Raw genomic sequence first — 18,565 nt, 5'->3', positions numbered from 1 at the left:
TTGATAAGAAGGCACCCCTATGTCACACAATCTAAGAACTAGTTTTTCTGACATTATCTTACTCTGTGCATTATCTAAAGTCTGATATGGTTCCGCAGAAAAAAATGTGACCCTAGGCTACAATTCACAAAGACAATGCTGGCTCAGTACCCGTCTAAAATTGTTAGGCAAATGAACTTACCTTCATTACAAGCTAAGTGGGCAAAAAAGGCAATAATTTGTACTGTTTTTCCAAGCCCAGCCTCATCTGCCAGAATGCCATTGAGATTCTTCCTGTACAGCTTTGCTAGCCAATCCAGCCCAATCTTTTGATATTCTCTGAGAGGCCCATACAGTAGCGAAGGAGTATTGTATTTTACCTGTAAGGTGAAAGATTTCATACTTTTTTTCCCGAGTTAAATTCACAGACCATGTCATAAAGCATAACCATTCTGTAGTTCAATAACTAGAAAATATTTATTCTAATTTGTTGCTAAAATCTGTGAAATCATGAAAAAAAAACATTCTTTACGTAAAAGTAAGCACACGCAGTAGCAGCAAACAGGGAGTCTTACCGCTGTTGTTATCCTAGAGCTGCCTTTAGGTAACAGCATTTCTGCTGCAGCAGCAACTTCTGATATGTCTCGCATATGCTTCTTTGGAGGACTTGATCTGTCTATGCTCTTGTACTGGTCAATGCTGAGAAGGGAGTCTATGAGAACAACTTCTTTTTGAGGACTTTCCCTATCAGAGATAAGGTCTTCCATTTCTACAAGAGAGAAAAATTACATTGGCATTTAAAATAAACTTAAGTATCGGCTACACAAAGGAATTGAGATGGCTAGAATTCAGACAGGGGTCTAAAAGGAGGCAGCTGACTTTTTAAAACAATTATATGATTTCCAACCTAGTGAAGCTAAAACAAAAATAGCCTAAGCTCAGAATCACGTACATGTTCTGGATGCTCATACTAGCTCGGCTAACACGACCATTAGCTTTTCATGACTTCTAGGGAGGTCCTCTCATAGTACCTAAAACCTATCCTCAAATACGTAATTCTATCGTCACTCCAATACAGAACAGATGGCAACTGTGTAATAATAGCTAGCTATGAAGTGTGCTGTTTAATTCAGCGTAGAGAGGCTCTCCTATGGCTCACTACTGTTCCTGAGAATCTCACGCATCTTGACTTTAAGATAGGCAAACACTACCTTCTTTTCATAAACTGAGAAATGAAAAAAAAAAAAAGGAAGAAATTCTTCACTGACCATTATCCAAAAATATTTAGTAATAACAGGAATAAATCTGATTTTTCTAATGATCATTCCAAATGCTTAGCAAGAAAGCCACTGTACGATCCATTCATTCTTGTATACAACATTCTTCGTACTTACAAAATAAAAAAAAATTTAAATTGATTCACTCTGTACTTGTTTTCCCCTAGTATAAAATGTCTTTTAACAGAGAAGAGCCAATCAATTTATTTCACCTTGTAAGTCAGTACAACTTCTTCTAAACAAAAAGTAACTTACCTTCCTCACTGCTATCCTCTTCGCTGTCAGGCTTCGGCTGGGGCCAGTGAAAATTTTCTACAAAGGCACCTTCGTACATCTTTAGTAAATCTTCCAGAGGCAATTCAGCTGAAAGTCATTAAAGGATGTAAGTTTAAAAATATCAAAACTTGTAACTATCAATACCATTGTTTTTAATCCCATTACGTTCTTCACAATTGTATAAAGCCAGTTCTCTAATCAGAAGTTAACTGAAGAGGTAATTATTAGGTGGATGATGGGCATATTTATTTAATGACCTCGATTACAGAGAACACTTGGCATTACACCAAGCAGTTTGCTCACCCAGCTTGCTTTTTGCTGTATTACAAACCCACCATGCAAACTGACAGTAAACCACTGGTTGGGGAGGTAGGGGCGTCAAATCCAGCCGAGCGGCATAAAGACAATTCATGACTTCAAAGTTTCAAAACTGAGCTGTACCTCAACCCCACTATCTCCATGATCCCTTGTCTGATCTGTTGAAGCAGGAATGTGCATGCTGGCGGTGGCCAATCAATCAGGAAACATCCTCATTAGGAACTTGGCTGACTGGCCAAGAGTTATAATCTCTCCAACTGGCCAGCTGGCTGCAGCCACTAAGCTGCCAAACGGACGGATTTGGAAACTGCATATTAATTGTCGGGCAGGTTTAGCTTAATGGGAAGCTTGCCTCTAAATATCAGCAAGGTTTTTACCATGATAAGTGAAGTGATCCCCACGGGATACCTTGCATACATCAAGCTCAGCACAGCAGTTATTGTTATGTTGCTAATGAAAAGAGAGCTGCAAGCCAGAGCACTGTCCCTAGAAGCCCCTTACCTTCACGTATTTATACCCCCCAAGATCAGCACTTCAGGGCCCTTTCAGACTTATCAGGTGGGTCACAAAACCCTTCGGAGATACTCAAGACAGTTGATGACAGAACGTTCATGTGCAATCTGATACACTTCTGGTTTTAAGTACTTATCATGCATTCCTAGAACTTAGGTTGAGAGTCTTTTGGTGCAAGGTTGTGAAGAAATGCAGTGCTTCAGCAGAGAAATACTTTTTCTCAAGCTATCCTGTGTGATAACTGGTTAAGTATACAGACCGCTTTATAAAGTACAGATGTCCATCATCATCCCATAAACTAATCGCTAGAACTTTCCAAACGCAAAAAAATAAATACAGATTACATATGACTAAACATCTAAATGCATTCAATTTCTCATCTATAACCCCATTTACAAATACAGTAACTCCCGCATGTTTCCACCTGTCGTTTCAGAGCCCACCACAGAGAGGAATCAAGCTACATGCCTACCTTCTTTGGCTAGATTAGACAATTCAGTTTGATGGTTTATGTTTCCTTCTTTAGCTTCTTGTTCTTCAATTGTTTCTTCTTCATCTTCAACTAAAATAAAAGCAAATGCTAACCTTGGCATTCAAATTAGACAATAATTCAGGAAGTGTAATTATATGCCTCTGAAGTGTACTAGCGTAGAATATTATAAGTTAGCAGGATTCAAAAAGAATGAGACATGTACGGAAAACAAGAATATCTGAGAGCAGCTATACGGAGAAATTAAAAGATAAGTGAAAAGGAGAGAAGCACTTCTGCCTCAGGACAAAAGGCAGTCTTGAACTCTTTAGTGTTGGTTGACCAAAGACAGGTTATTCTGCAGCCTTAAACTGGGGATTTTCTTTGTCAGAAACATGACACAGAAGTCATCACAAGAAAGGAACTAAAGTAGACAGGTTATTCAGTCTGAAATCCTCAAAAGAAGTTTAAGACCACTAATAAGGTTTGAGAAACGAAGGAATGAGGACAGAAAGAAATAAAATCCACCAACAATGATGGCAGTGTGTTTCCAGGGAAAATTTTATTTTCAAATTTCCACTGAAGGTCTTCTAAGGAAAATTTACTATCTAATTGACTATGTAATCTCTCTAAGAAATGGATGAGGGTTGGTATTTGGTTTGTGAAAAGCATTGCATCCATGTAGTAACAGACTGAAAAACTGTGGCTTCAGGGTTTTAATATACAACTTATGTGCTACGCTATAGATGCACAATTTTGAAAAGTGACTTACCTTCCTCATCAGTCAAAGATGTGCTTGCCTTTCTTTTCCTTCCAGATGATGAACAACCCTAGCATTAAATAATTAAAATATGTAAAATCATTGAAAACAGAGTTCGGGAGTTTTTTTGTTTGTTTTTTAAAGAAAGCAACAAGTGCCTTGCAATCCCAACAGCATTTGCTAATAGATACTTAACACCTATTAGCACTTTCCTGGTCACGCAAAAACAGATACTCTACTTCTGTATTGAAGGTAGCGCCATGCAATCAGCCGCTTCAAGTGTCTGTGGTTCAAACTACTCGGGTCCGGCTGTGGCACAGAGCCATAGTACGCTCTTTGCCTTAAAAACACTATTGAGGCGCAAAACTCTTATTACCCAGGTTGGAATCAAGGACTAAATTTTCACTAGTCAATAAAAAAGGGATATGGCACAGGCCTACAGCTGTTCACTCTCAGCTGTCCAGCACACTCTGTAGCATGGTTTAGCCTGTGCAAATTAACACTTGCAGCCAGTGCGAGGCCACGGTTTGGCTGACAACACATGCTAAAGCTTGTTCCTAACAGGAAATTCAGATGCGGGCATTCTGCTTGGTGAAAGGGGAGTTCAGCAAGTGGGCATCAGCTGTGCCATGCCAGATGGCTCAGGGCTCAGAGAAATCCCTCGCTCTTTTTTTTCCAATTGCACAGATGTAGCCAAGGAGTCCTAGCACGCATTTCATCTAGGGCAAAAGATACTGTTTCATTCAGTTTGATCCATTCTGTAACGTATACCTACATCTCTAAGCAGATAAATCACAGCTGAAAACATGCTTTCACGCCCCACAAAGTTTACCCCTGGTTACAGTAGATGAAACAAAACAAAGTCTGGCAATTAATTTGTACATTTTTTTGGTATTGCAATCTTAGAATGACTGATTTGAAGCCATTGAGTAAGTATGAATTCTTCCTTTAAAAGACGTTATCAACTGCAATCCACTTCCCCATTAAAAGTTGTGGTTCATAATCAGAAAAAATCGTATTTGTGCTTACAACAATATGTTCAATTGTCAGTAACTGCACAGAAATGTGCTTATCATTAACATTTCATGTTTATCAAAACTTTTCCACACAGGTAGTCATACTTAAACTAATTTGATGGCTTTAAGAAAGACTTACCATTTCACTTTCTCTTTCCAATAAAAGGTCTTCTGCAGGTTTTGTATCCTTTCCTGGAAAATTATTATACTTCATGTATGCATTAGTCACTTAGCAATTCTATATTTCTTATGTGAACTTTTAAATGCATTCAACATAAACCACAAGAAATATTAACAAAATCTAGCACAAAAGCATAAAAAACCCCGTAACTCATAGTTCAGAGCTGTTCACAACCTGTTACTAGCATCTCACAATTCTATCACCAATAAGATTAAACCCCACTGAGTGAAATTATGTAAAACATTAGCATCAGAATTTATACCAGATTTCTTACAAAATGGAATACAATTACCTTTCCTTGAAATTCTCTTTAAATTCAAAGCTTTTTTCCTTTTCTCTTGAAATTCAATTTGCAGTTTTATTTCAACAACCTGAAATGTAAATCAAGTCTAATAAACCACTTAAACTTTAGAAATAAATTAGTGAAGATGAAAAAAACAGTATGACTTGCACGAGTATTAATAAGTCAGTATTTTACCTGTTCAATGTTAGACCAGAAGTATTCTATTTCTCTAGCAATTGATGCAGCAATTCGCCTTAGTTTGTTTTGTTCTTCCCTTTTAGCTCGCTCTTCATTAAGTTTCTTTTCTTCATGATAACGAGCCACAGTTCTTACCATCTAAAATACCATGAGAGATACTGAATTAGGTTACCTCAAAACACACATTATTTTGTTTCTTAAGATTATAGTGGTTAGCAACAGCCAGATGTTGACCATAGCCTTACACACGTAGCACTCACCTCCAATATTTCTAATTCTTACCATGCCAGTAAAACAACAGACATGAAACTCAAAGGAAAAAAGAAAATACAAGAACTATAACTAAGCAATCACGTAGGAAATTTTTAATTCACTACTCTCTCAATACAAAAATTAGGAAAAAATCTACTGAAATTAGCAGCAAACACACGAAAGTATTTTTTTTTTTCAGACAGCACATATGAAGTCATAGAAATCACACCACAAAATGTCAGAGACCAAAGGTAAAACGAGTTCAAAAAGAGTATACATACATGAGTGAAAGATCAGTCAATGGCTGTTAAAGACTGACTTGACTGCAGCCTTTAGCTCAGAAAGTCCCTAAAACATTGACCTCCAGAAGTGTGAAGCATGCTGCCAGGGGAAGGATCATTTCGTATTTGCCCTTCCTGTTTCTCTTATTCTTAAAAACCTACCATTGGCCACAAATGGAGTAAGTGCTCCAAATGCAGATTTAAATTACATTCAAAATGCGGATCTTCATTTTACAAGATGATACACCTATTTCAATACTTTGCATGTAAGGAAGAGAGTTTCCATCATTTCAGAATATACAATAGAAAACAACATGGCAATTTAAACTAATGACCTTCAGTTGCTCTCTTCAGTAGCCCAAACTGGTCATAAATGTAGCAAATGAAGGTGCTACATTGCTAGAATCCACAGAAAACTCTTGCTTATTGTAAATAAACAGTTTTCACATATTTCATCTCACACCACCCTAATTTTCATTCCATCAGTGACTTAATTATGCCCACTGTGCTGCTCTCTTCCCCTATGGAAACAGTTCTCTACCATGTTTCCACTGCTGTCCTTAGAACTCCATGGTTTCTGCTTCATCTTTTTCTGAGATTAAGAAAGAAGAATTAGACAGACAACCACACCCGATGAAATTTATTTACAAAATTCTACATTTACTCTTCATTGAGAAGGAATAACCGATTTGTGAGACAGGCACGATAGCTGTACTTTTAAAATATGACACAGTCAACATATTGACTAGTCCCCTAAACAAGCTATTTGATTTCCAGAGGAATAAAATCCACAAAATCCAAACCTACTATTTGCATCCACAATCAATACAATTATCTAGTCTGTTTCAAATGCTAGAATATCCAAAGCTGACAACATGGCTTCTCATTTAAGTTAGAAATTGGTGCCTTATATTCCCATCACTTCTATCTGTAGAAAAAGAATGTTTGACTAGGTCTGCTACCAAGCTCAGTGATACCAAGAGCAATTGTTCTGAGTCAAAAAAATGTTTTTCAAGTACCTTCTTAGCAGTTGCCATCTTCCACTTTCTCTCTTGGGCAAAATCAGTTGCCATCCACTGCATTTCTTCCAGCAAATAATCCCAGTGAGATTTTGGTCTTGGAGCTTCTTGGAGTTTAGGCAGTCGCCTCAGGGACCACAAGCCTTCCTTTCTCAGTTCTGCTATGCGCTGATGGATTTGATTTTCCTTAAAAAGAAGTACATACAGTTACAATGAAGCTGCAGAATGCACCTAAAACAGTAGCCAAATAGAAAAATAATAATTGTTCCCACTCCATCAAAATAATTGACAGCAAAAAAGATGTAACAGCATGACACATGCATTACAAAACTCAAGTCTGAACACTGAATCCATGAAAAAATTACCAGACTAAATTTGACTTATGCATAAAGAGAATCACAGTACTTCAACCTGTATTACAAGAGGGACTTTGTTAAATAACAGGATAAAAAAGGTTTGCTGGGTAGCACAAAAAACAAGTTACAAGACATATGCAAACTGCAATCAAATAATCCTTTTTTTTCCTCCATAAATTGAAATTGCAGGTGTATTTATCCAAAGAAGATAAATATAACTTCATTATTAATACTGCTTGATTTTGTGAAAAAACAAGTTCTCTGTGATGTTCCTGTTAAATGAGCAAACCATCGAATGAGTAGATAGAATCAATATAATAGAAAGAAGGCAACAACAGTACGTAGACCAGTAAGCCTTCTTCAACTTCTCTGAATGCCCATAAAAGCAAACCTCAGTATGTAAAGCAGACTAAAAAAAAACAAAAACAAAAAAAACCCACCCCACTCCTCCTCCTCCAAAAAACAGCCCACTTTCATAACTCAAACACATCGCTCATGTTAATTGTTATTTGTCTGTTAACTGTTCATAAGTTTCGGGGAAAACCAAAAAAATCTTACCAGCTTTACTTGCTCAGCAAGCTTGTCTTGAGAGTTGTCCTGTGGTACTACTGCTGCGTTCTGAGCTGGACTTTGTGTTTTAGGTGCTGCTGCTGCTACTGCTAAGCCTGGGGGTTTTGATGCAATAGGAGACAGGGACTTGTTCGTTGCTGGAGAAGTCCTGTTTGTTTGTACTGGATATGTAGAAGGCGGTGTTGTGCCCGAGATAGTTGCTGGCGCAACGGATGAGGTAGGCGGTAGCGTATTTGCTGTAAGACGCTGAGAAGTCAGAGCAGGATCTGCAGATGGTCGTGTCAGAGTCACAGTCTGCCCAAGAAACACATTTGTTAGTGATGAGTTTAGGATTCAATACTGTCTTAGTCTACGCTACAGCAGAACATAATGAGGACTTAAATTTAATTTAATAAAAAATTTACACCTGCATTTTTATAGGGAAAGCATTTAAGCGTCCAGTGGAATTGAAAAACGTTAACATATCTCATACATTCCCAAGAAGATAACGTTCTTAGATTTCACTGGGCATTGATACAAACACATTTTCACCCCAATAAAGGTCACATACCTGTTGCTGTATCGTAGCTTGTGGCTGTGAGACCTGGTTTGGCGTCTGTCCTTGCACATGGATTGCTGGTGGCACCTGCTGTTGAAGCGGTGCTGGAAGCGGAGCGGAAGTCAGGGGTACGCTTTGAGGCTGGATCTTCACCTGAATCTGAGGCTGCGCTGGAGATTCCACTATCTGTGGTTGCTGCTGTGAAAGCTGCAGCGCAGCTGGGAGAGACGTCATGGGGACGTTCGCAGGTTGCAGTCTCCCTGGCAGCTGCGGCGGAGGGGTATGCAGGCTGGCTGCGTTCTGCACAGGAGGGCCTTTAGATGGGTCATACTGTTGTTGACTCTGTTTCTGCCCAGTCAGCTGTACAGTTTGAGGAGTGGGAGGCATTCCACCTACAAAGCAAGAGGAAACACGACACAGATGAAATTAAAACGTCCAATGCTCTTTCCTGATATAAAGAGGACATCGACTGCAAATAGACTAATTTGTTACTTACTTTGCCACAAGACACCATCACTTGAAAATACCACATCACAATCACAAAATAAATCACCATTACAATAAACAAAGTATTTCATGCACAGGACTGCAACTAAAATTTGGAGCACAGCAACTATAAAAAACCATGTCATTATATGTCTTCTCAATTTCTTAAACTTAAAAAAAAAAAAAAAAAAAAGGACTGGTGAGCTAATGGAATTTAACCTAAAATAACAGCACCAAGTCTAAATAATATTTAGTTCTTAACACATTCACTCTAACACATATTCTAAAGCTTGGCGTGACTAATGAATAAAAATTTGTCATGATGTTGCAAATTAGGAGGTTTCCTTTTCATAAGTCATTGGCTCAGTTCCAGAATTCTCAGATTAACCATTTTGCATCAGCACCTGTGACGTATTTCCATGCCCACATGCACCTTCGGAGCCCGTCACTCAGCTCCTTAAACAAACCAGGCATTGCATACCAAGTATTAATTTACATGGAGAAGTGCGTGGTGGGACTAGGATCTTGGAAGGCTGGAAGCCCAAGTTTCTAGTCCCATCACTAACATCTCCTTGTTAAATTAATGTGCAATTGGCATGTGGTGACACAGTACCTTGTGCCGTTGGCATTAGCTGTTGAAGAGGAACTCCTGAAGCCACACCCGGGTGCTGAAAAACCATCCCATGACGGCCCACTTCAATTCGTGGTCTCTTAGACGAATCTGTGATATTCAAATTCCATTTATGGCATGGTATAATGGAATGGGTTCAATTTCACAAAGCAAACTACTACACATGATTCCAACATCAGCTCAGAAAGCTACGACTACTATACATGTGTAGCATTTATGAAGAACATGCTCCAAGGGCAGAGTCCCTCTAACTTCAAGTTGGCCATCTCCAATCTTCTTAGCCAGAACAATCAACCTAACAACGTCTCCATGCCTGCCAAATCCAGTCCTATATATTGTGAGTATAGTGCACCCTTCACACAGCACCATTCGCAACAGATAGTCCTAAGGATCTGGCAATTCCCAAGGTGAGGCAAAACTGTATTTCAAGAGTTACAGAACAGTGGGCTCCATTCATTAACTGTTTGGGAAAAAAAAAAAAGAACCAAAGTGAAATTCTGCCCGTGGAACGTACCTGCTGGTGCAAGTGCCTGCTGTCTCTTAAAAGCTTCAATTTCTATGGTGTTCACAGTCGCTGTTACTGGAGTCCCTGTATGCGTTTGCTATTGGAAAAAGAAAACAAATCACAAAAGTTCAATCTGCAGATCGTCTAACACCCAGATGTAATTTACAAACGGATCTAAAGAGGTCAGCGCAGAATGAATCCTTCAGAACAGTTGTACAACAAAGAAACCAAGACTCATTCAACATCTGCTACAAAGTTTTAGATGTCCATAATGCACAGATACTCTTCGTTGAGCTTAAATTTTAAGACAGTAACTAAACTGATGAAGTTGGTTATATATAATACACGTCTACATTTTTTAAAAAGTGATACCAAACCCAGGAAAATGGGATAAGTAAACAATAAACTTGCCCAATATTCTTTTCTTTTTTTTAATAAATGGAAATTTTCATTAATGTATTACCCTTCATCAGTTGCATAATGCTGCAATGAAGTCAAAATGACGCATTCATATAGTATATAGCTGCAATAAAAAGCTGGCATGACAAAAATTAAACATTGTGACTTCATTACAGGATTAATTAGATGGGAAATTAGATGGGGAAAGAGAATTATGCATAAACTGTATCATAACTAACAAGACACGAAAGTAAGAAACGAGAGTCAATACATTTGTGAAAGTTAATCTTTTTCACTCTGTGTGAACCATCGGTAACACACAAATGAACTCTCATCCTGAAGACAGTTTAAGCTTACTTGAGTCTCCAGCACTGTCACTCTCAGGATAGAGCTCCATGAGAGTTAGCCTTGAAATATTTCAGGAAAAACCGCTAAGGCTCAGAAGATGGAATAAAAGAATCTCAGCCAAGTTACACAAGTTCCAATTCCAGTTTTCCAGATGTTAGGCTTGTACTTGTTTGCACAGCTGGCAAAATGAGTACCATGAAGCAACTCGATGGGGAGAAAGACAGTATTGCCATAAGGCTAATGTGACATCAGAGCTCGTCAGAAATTACTAGACATTTTGTCTGAGGAGAAACATCACACAACCATGAATTAACAAGCCTGGAAGAGCACTACTGATATTGAGATGGAAAAGAAATCACAGGGGTTTGATTCAGCAAGTTGGAGTTTAGCTTCAGTGGGATTACACAGTGCAGGACAACTTTATTTTAAAATTACTACAATTAATATTGGCAACAATGGCAGAGAATATATCCTCGATAATCCTTTCAGCATCAAACTCGGATGGCAGACTTACATACAGGATTACTGAAACAAACCCGTTTAGGTAGATGACGATTTCCACGCTCCTTGGGCCCTCAGCACTAATGGCAAGTACCTATGAATGTCCGCCGGCATTTGTGCAAGCCCAGTTCTTTCCAGTGAGTTTCCAAGTCACGTTTTTAAGTTCTCTCGAATATTTAGCCATGCTATACCCAATTTTCTACTATGAAACTTATTATGAGAAAAATAAGGGTCCAAAGAAAGGGCTTAAGGGATTCTATCACAAAATACAAAGGTGGACTTTATGTATGCCTCTATGTCCTGGAAAATGAGCTACTTTAACATTCAAGTTCTCTAAGTGTAATTTGCTATTGGTGAGAGCCTCTGCCACATTGATGCACAGTAAGGGTTTCCAAATGTTGTAAAAATTTATTATGACAACATAGCAAAGACAGCAATTTCCCAAAAGAATCTTCTTGTTTATTCATGCATCTTTTCTTCTCTGATTTTTAGTAGAAATTCTACCAAGGTAAATTAAGCCTAAGGCAGTAAACACCAGTCTACATTGAAATAAACCGTAGCCGTCACAACCCTACATCTTCAGCGCTTCATCGAACGATATTAATGAACATAGCCAACGTCACCTAAAATGACTGGGTTTCAGACACTCCTTTTTGAGCTGAACATACCTCATGCCACTCAGATTCTAGCAATAGCTATGAATTAATAACATTTAATCTCTTTGCTGCTGTGAGGGCATTTGTGGCCACTCTAGTGATACAGCTATAGCCTTCAGATGTGAATTTTGGTTTTAAGAATCTCTGACTCATATTCATCCCTAATGGTCATGGTTCACTGTCTTATCACACTCGATATGGATTAAGTTTTCAAATGTTTGCCTTCTCACAAGGCAGACATGCAGCATATTTCAAGTCCAACAGCCAGCGTCTGGCAGAGCATCATACACTTAGGCATTAACAGAATTTTCAAAATAAGTCACAAAAACTTATTTTCTACAATGCTACTGGATTAACACATTCAGCTTATGCCCCGTTCGCATCAAATGCTTTCTGGGACATCAGTTTAAGAAAGTATGTTCTCCAAGCCCCCGCTTCAAATGCCATTTATTTCACCTGCACTCTTACTCTGAATGATTGCATACTCACGCTTTCAGGCTGCATCCCTGCTTTAGGATTTTTGACTGACATTTTTTTTAAGAGTATGCCTCCCAGCTGTCTGCATTATCACCACGTAATTTAGGCCAGACACTTCAAAGAGCAAAGACGTTATGTCTTTATAAATTGCAGTCACATACCACTAATATTAGACTAAACCTGTCCTAACTTTAATTAAAATAATGTAGTTCTCCGGAGATTGTGATTATGCAGCACACCCACCCACAATAATAATTCTGAGTGCTGCACTTACGCACTCAAATTTGAATGATGATGCTGATCGGGACACATTATTTCTCTATAAACAGTCACAAAGAGAAAAACTGATGGAAAGAGATGATACTTTCTGTTAACAGTTTGTGCTACAAGGTATTATCGCAATTATACAGAGTTTTGTACTTTTTTAGCATGAACCTGCTAGTTTCTCTGAAACAGGTCTGAAACGGTATAATACTTTCAAAAGTACTTCATCACTGCTGTAGCTATAGCTTGATGACAACCCTAATCACGATAATAAATAACCTGATATAGTATTACATATTTTAAACAGCTTAGATGAAGCCTGACTACCTAAGGAGACTTCCAAGACATGTCAGTATTGGCCTTAACAAAGAGCTCTCAGTGCAAGCCTCTTAACTATGCAACTCATTTGTAAAACATCACCGTGAACATCCCATTTGTTATACACAGGAATACAACCCATTTTACATTTCCTTTAACTCTCCGTTTTCCAAAACCTAGACGAAGGCAGCGCAGACTGTACAGCTTCCGTGGCACAGCAGCGTAATTCAGCCTGTCACACCTGCTACTCAAGCGTATATAATTGAGTAAAGGTAAATATTTTAGTTGCAGAGGAATTAGGGTGTATTATTTCTCAGGGTATATAAGCAACGATGTCTGGGTAGCACAGATTTGAAGGTAGCTGCGTAAACCCATACTAGCCTGAATTTAAAAGTTGCGCCATCACTGATCCACAGAAATTTTAACTGATTATCACATTTATTTCTTTACTTTGTTTAGTATTCCCTCATGCAAAAAAAAAAAGAAGATAAAAAAAATGTAAAAACGGACTTATATAATAAAAATAAGCACTTCAGTTTCTTCTTCCCAACATTTATGGTAGAGCTAATGGAAAGCGGTTAGTTTTGAAAAAAAAATGTGTCAGAGGGTTATTATTGTTGTTTAAAACATTTCAGGGGAGGCAAATCCAAAACCTTCTGTAGCCATACTCAAAACCTTTAATAGATAAGGAAAAAAAGAAAAGAAATTTAGAAGAAATCCACAATTACAATGCCACAGACAAAAGAATCCATATTATCACTATGCAGAATGCACAAATGAACCAAATGCATTAGGGAAACAAAAGACAAACAAACTAAAGTGAAAACATTCAAGCTGAAAGTTAATGAAACAAGCCAGCAACCTGAAGACAAAGATTTAATTTCCTCAAGGCTTCATTAATACTGATGCATTTGAAGACTGCAAAGGGGTTTTTTTGTTTCGTTTAGATGATAAGGGATGGGCTCTTGGGAAAATTCTAATTCATCTAAGAAATATTAAATCTGAATGAAGAAAAAAAATCTGGGATGAAACTACATTTTAGAACCATTGAAAAGTACCTGAAATGGTTGCTGCTGGGATGAAAAAGCAGCAGAAACATTTGGAGGAAGCTGGGTTGCTATAGCGACAGGAGTACCAGTCTGCCCATCCTTTCCTGTCACAACCTTTACCTGAGAGAAATATTGGGGGGAAAAAAAAAAAGAAGGGAGAATCATTTTCTTTTTAAAAGTTTTTCTTCTTTTTTTTTTGTACTGTTCAACACACTCATTTTGTACCGATGGTACCTCACTGAAGAGGGGATTATAACTAAACGACCATCGGCACGGCTCGGTTTGAATGCAGGCCATTTTTCAAGAGTTCTGTCTCACTTTTAATAGCAGAACAGAGTACGGCCTTGACTATTTAAAGTGACTTCTCGCCACTGGAAACCTTTTCTTGAATCCAGTTAACATAAAAGCGTGTTTTAAATTTAATGATTGCTGCTCCTAACGGACAACAAATTAGCATGACAGACAGTTTGAACTTAAGAGAGCTCCAACATTTATTTAAGCAATGAGCACAGCCACCATTCGCTCTCCCCTTGAATTCCCAAAGTGATCAACCTTTCCAGGCAAGGGATGAAGTGCATTGCTTTAGCAGAAAGTGATAAAGAGGGGGGAGGGGGAAATAAAAGAGAAGACGACAAAAAAATACAAAGAAAGAACATACTCAAAAGATGCCTTAATCGCCCAAAAGGATCCATCATTTGAAAACATGTAAAGGCTTCTGCTGTTGCACTTTGCAAAATTCCCCAGCAGTTAAACAGACAAGCGGCTTTCACAAACAGATGACAATCCATCACAAGAAGGCAGTGAAGTACAGCAAACTCCAAACCCGACAGACCGAGGGGCAGAGCCTCAACTGACGTAAATTGTCATAGCTCCACTGGCTTCAACGAACCTATATAATTTACACCCGCTCAAGATCTCTCAAAATGTGCATACTGTAGTTAAAAATACCTGGTACGTCAGCTGACAAACACGCAACCCAACAAGAACACCTAAACAACTTGACAAAATACAAACCAAGTGGAAAAAAAAAATATTGAATATCCACTGTCAATAAATTACAATAACAGGCTAGCTTTTACGTTACTATATAAAGAAAGAAACGATTCCTTCAAAAATATCAATAACCATCACAAGCAGAAATATATTTTTCCTCGTCAAGAAGCTTAGACCACAAAGCAATGAACAAATGACTTCAGCTGTTACACTGTTAAAATTTCCCACAAATTCCAACCAAAGAGATGATCACTAATGATTCACACCCGAGAGAGTCACCAATTTTCACTGAAGAAACTAATTTCTAACAGATATTTCAAGGCAACACGAGTTTCTTTACACAACAGGTTTGGTTTCGTTCTTTACAAACTGGCAGCTACCAACCCATACATATTTTTACAAATTTTAAAAGGTATTTGTGAACACCCAGGGATGCAGTGGCACCAGTTTTATCTACCCTGTTGCAACCGCTTGCCATGTAGGCTTGCAGGCAGGCGCTGCACAAGACAGGCGCCGCTCCAGCACCCCCGGGGGGGCTGCAGGTCAAGAGCTACACGAATGGGTACAAACGCGCAGGAGAAGTCGCACAGCATCTGTCCGTGGCAAGCTTATTTTAAGTCCTTTGCCATTAATAAACAGAGAATTCAAGTTAATCATTTTAAACCTTTGCGTAAATAACAAAGTTAACTTCTTACTCTCCAGTCTGTAAGTGCTATTTTTTAATCATCTAGACAGCAATGCAAGCACAGAGCTCTAAGACAGCCTAAATAACCCAATTCATTACTATGGACCCATATATAATACGATTCACGTGTTCTCCCTGAGTAATTAGATAACTTCAACTTCTTGTTGGCCACAGCAACACTGAACTTCAGTAACGTCTATGGTTAGAAGTCACATGAGTCAAATAAAGGTTAACCTCTTATAAGACTTTTTGCTTATTCTTTTTTGGTTTGTGTAAGTCCAGTAAGTGCAATTTAATCTGATTCCTATTCCTATTCATTCTGATAGCTTAAAACAGCTTCCACACCAATGCCGTCTTTATTTATGTGTTGGCTTACGTACTAACCAGGACAGTGAAAGCTCCTTTCACCTCTCCATTTTTCTTTTAACTACATACATCTAACGGCACACTCAAACCGACCTGTCGAACCACACTACCTAGCAGAACTGCACTCTCCCAGACCAACTATATGAAGAAAAATTACCATACTTCATCAAGTAAAAATGATTTTTCAGGTACTGAAAATTACGTTCTGTAATACTTCACAATCCAGGTGCTGCAACTTCATCTCCAATTTTATTCCAAAATGTTAACCAACAGATTTCTTACCTCATCATTGATGACCTCAGATTGTTCTTCCTCCTCTTCCTCCTCCAGATCCAAGTCATTTTGCCTCAGGTACGCTTGCAGCGGAACACAGTGTTTCTTCTTAAAAGCTAAAAAGTCCATCATATTCCCTTGAAGATGTTGCAGGAAAAACAGTTCAATCAAACATTCCTTAAAAGTTTCCTTAAGAATTTCCATCTGCTTGTGGTGATGATCCAAACATTGTTTTCTCATTTGAGCAGTCTCTTGGTTGGCAGGAGGAATCTCCTCCAATTTTTTGGGTTGTTTTTTCACTGCTGTATTAACTGTAGGAGTAAGAGGAAGACTTGACAGCCCCTGTGGTACAGTGGCCCGCGAAGGACTTGTGGGAGGAGGTGGTGATGTCATTCCAAATGCAGTAGGTCCTCCAACTCCCGCTATCAATCCACCAGAAGTCCTGTCATATCCCATGGGTCTACCCAGCTGCTGCCCCTGAAGCACTTGCTGCTGCTGTTGCATAAGTTGTCCTTGGATAATATTGCTGATTTGGGGTGGCAAGCTGGTCGTCGTAATATGGCCCGGGCTAGTCAAAGACTGCATATTCGCCCCGCTAGCCACAGGACTCTGAGGACCGAGATGATGAATGGTGCCACCAGACTGAGAATGAGGTTGCGAAAGCCTGCGTTCCCTTACCGTAGCAGGTGTCCCAGAAGATGGAAGCTGTACTTGTGCGGCAGCTCCTTGAGCAATTTGTGCAATTCCCGGTCCTTCTTGATAGACAAAGTGTCCACCGTTTGAAGGACTCAAGCTGATTTGTCTCACAAGCACACTAGCATCCACAAATCCTCTAGTAGGGCTCTGGCTGCACATACCCAAGCCAGGGCCTGGAGTGCCTGCCCGAACATTTGGTAACGTTTGCACTGGCACGGGGTTAGGCTGCGTAGGGCTTTGAGACTGAACTTGTTGAGGCAGCGGTGATGTGACTTGAATATACGATGGGGATCCATGCTCAAACCGCCTCTGCTGAGGACTGAACTGAAAACTCGGCGATGTTGGGTTCGGAATTGGCAACGGGGTAAGTGTTATCTGCTGGTTTCCTGAAGCCACCGGTCCAACGTTTTGCAGCGTGATGTTCACATTCTGCCCAGCTACCGGACTTCGACTCATTATAAATTGCTGTATTTGGTAACTGGGGGACTGGGGTGCGGATGGACTTGCAGAAGGTGCAAAAGAAGCTGCAGGGGACTGGGGTAAATTTGCCTGTTGCTCTTCCCCCTCACTGCCCGTGAAGGACCTGGACCTCTGGAGCTGGCGCTGGGCATTCTGCGGACCATTACCATGGTGCATTCTCACTGTTCTAGGTTTTTTACAGTATGCTCTAAAGAAATACACAAAAACAGAAATTCAGGGAAGGTAAAAATATTTCTGTAACTAAAACTATTTAGTTCCTATTTGAAAGACTACCTTACAGTAGGAACTTGGTTATTCTGTCTTTGCATTTACTTAAAATGTTTTACGTCATCAGTCATTATCTGAAATCCTCATCACCACAAAAGCTCACTTAAATCTCTCATACACTTCTCTAGCTAAAAAAGTGCTATTGAAAAGTTTTACAAATGATACATTCCTCTTGGCTAGTTAGAATGACTTCAAATAATTTTAAGAAAAATGTTTTTCCCTTTCTGTAAAAATTCAAGAATCAACAGTCTCCAATATCAAAAGTATCTACCCTTTTTTGGGTTCATTACTCCCAGCGTTTCAGTGCTTTTAACACTTTACACGATGTTCTCATAAACGCAAGTTGCTTAAAATCTACAGTACGTTTCTTCAACAATAACTGAAATTATAATAAAGATGGATAGAGACTATTCAACTTTATTGTTCTGGCTACTGAAGAAAAAACGTGTCATGAAAAATCTCCCTACCAAATCATCTAGATGTTTGAAAAAGTATTGTACCTGATACTTAACTCTGCTTTCTCTATCCTTCAGAACACTAACCCCTCAGAGAGATGAAAATTAATCCAAATCTGCATTTCATTTAAAATGCTGTTTATTGAGCCAAGAAATCAAAAAAACGTTCTGTATTTGTATTTCAATCATTGACCAAAAAAAAAACCCATTTCCACCGACAGGTAGGTTCAATGCCAGGTGTCACACAGTAGCGGCAGCAAAAGAAAAATGAAACCTGATTTTTTTTTCCCCGCAAAAATCTCCCTCATATTTTGAAAACAACAGTTTTGGTTTTGGTACTTCGGGCCCAACACACAGACAAGTATGCTGCCCTTCGGCCTCGCTCCGAGCTCTCAAGCTGGTTACAGCGGCAACAGGCAGCAGCACGGCG

The 18,565-nt window shown here is 39.0% G+C and overlaps 1 protein-coding gene across 18 annotated transcripts in view; it reads right to left on the bottom strand.

Annotated features, from left to right (window-relative positions):
• LOC104019907 (E1A-binding protein p400) overlaps positions 1-18,565 on the bottom strand; it is a 49,645-nt gene that overhangs the window by 30,059 nt on the left and 1,021 nt on the right. For 16 of the 18 annotated variants that reach the window (XR_015704011.1, XR_015704012.1, XM_087754299.1 and 13 more), the window contains exons 2-15: positions 16,247-17,600; positions 9,918-10,005; positions 9,386-9,493; positions 8,299-8,678; positions 7,737-8,042; positions 6,823-7,008; positions 5,268-5,408; positions 5,082-5,160; positions 4,748-4,800; positions 3,605-3,662; positions 2,836-2,925; positions 1,512-1,619; positions 555-748; positions 182-359 (exon numbers count right to left, since the gene is read on the bottom strand). Coding sequence is in view for 16 of the 18 variants with exons in the window: in XM_087754299.1 (XP_087610425.1) it covers positions 182-359; positions 555-748; positions 1,512-1,619; positions 2,836-2,925; positions 3,605-3,662; positions 4,748-4,800; positions 5,082-5,160; positions 5,268-5,408; positions 6,823-7,008; positions 7,737-8,042; positions 8,299-8,678; positions 9,386-9,493; positions 9,918-10,005; positions 16,247-17,569 (3,292 nt within the window). In the remaining 2 variants the exon portion in view is untranslated. The remainder of the gene's footprint in view (positions 1-181; positions 360-554; positions 749-1,511; positions 1,620-2,835; positions 2,926-3,604; positions 3,663-4,747; positions 4,801-5,081; positions 5,161-5,267; positions 5,409-6,822; positions 7,009-7,736; positions 8,043-8,298; positions 8,679-9,385; positions 9,494-9,917; positions 10,006-16,246; positions 17,601-18,565) is intronic. The other 2 variants (XM_087754306.1, XM_087754316.1) reach the window with 1 other exon arrangement.

This window comes from Nipponia nippon, unplaced genomic scaffold (assembly GCF_047370975.1).
Source record: "Nipponia nippon isolate SJK-2023a ecotype South Korea unplaced genomic scaffold, ASM4737097v1 scaffold_18, whole genome shotgun sequence".
NCBI lineage: Eukaryota > Metazoa > Chordata > Aves > Pelecaniformes > Threskiornithidae > Nipponia > Nipponia nippon.
The sequence above is the reverse complement of the archived record's forward strand: the minus strand, read 5'-3'. Positions and strand labels throughout refer to the sequence as shown.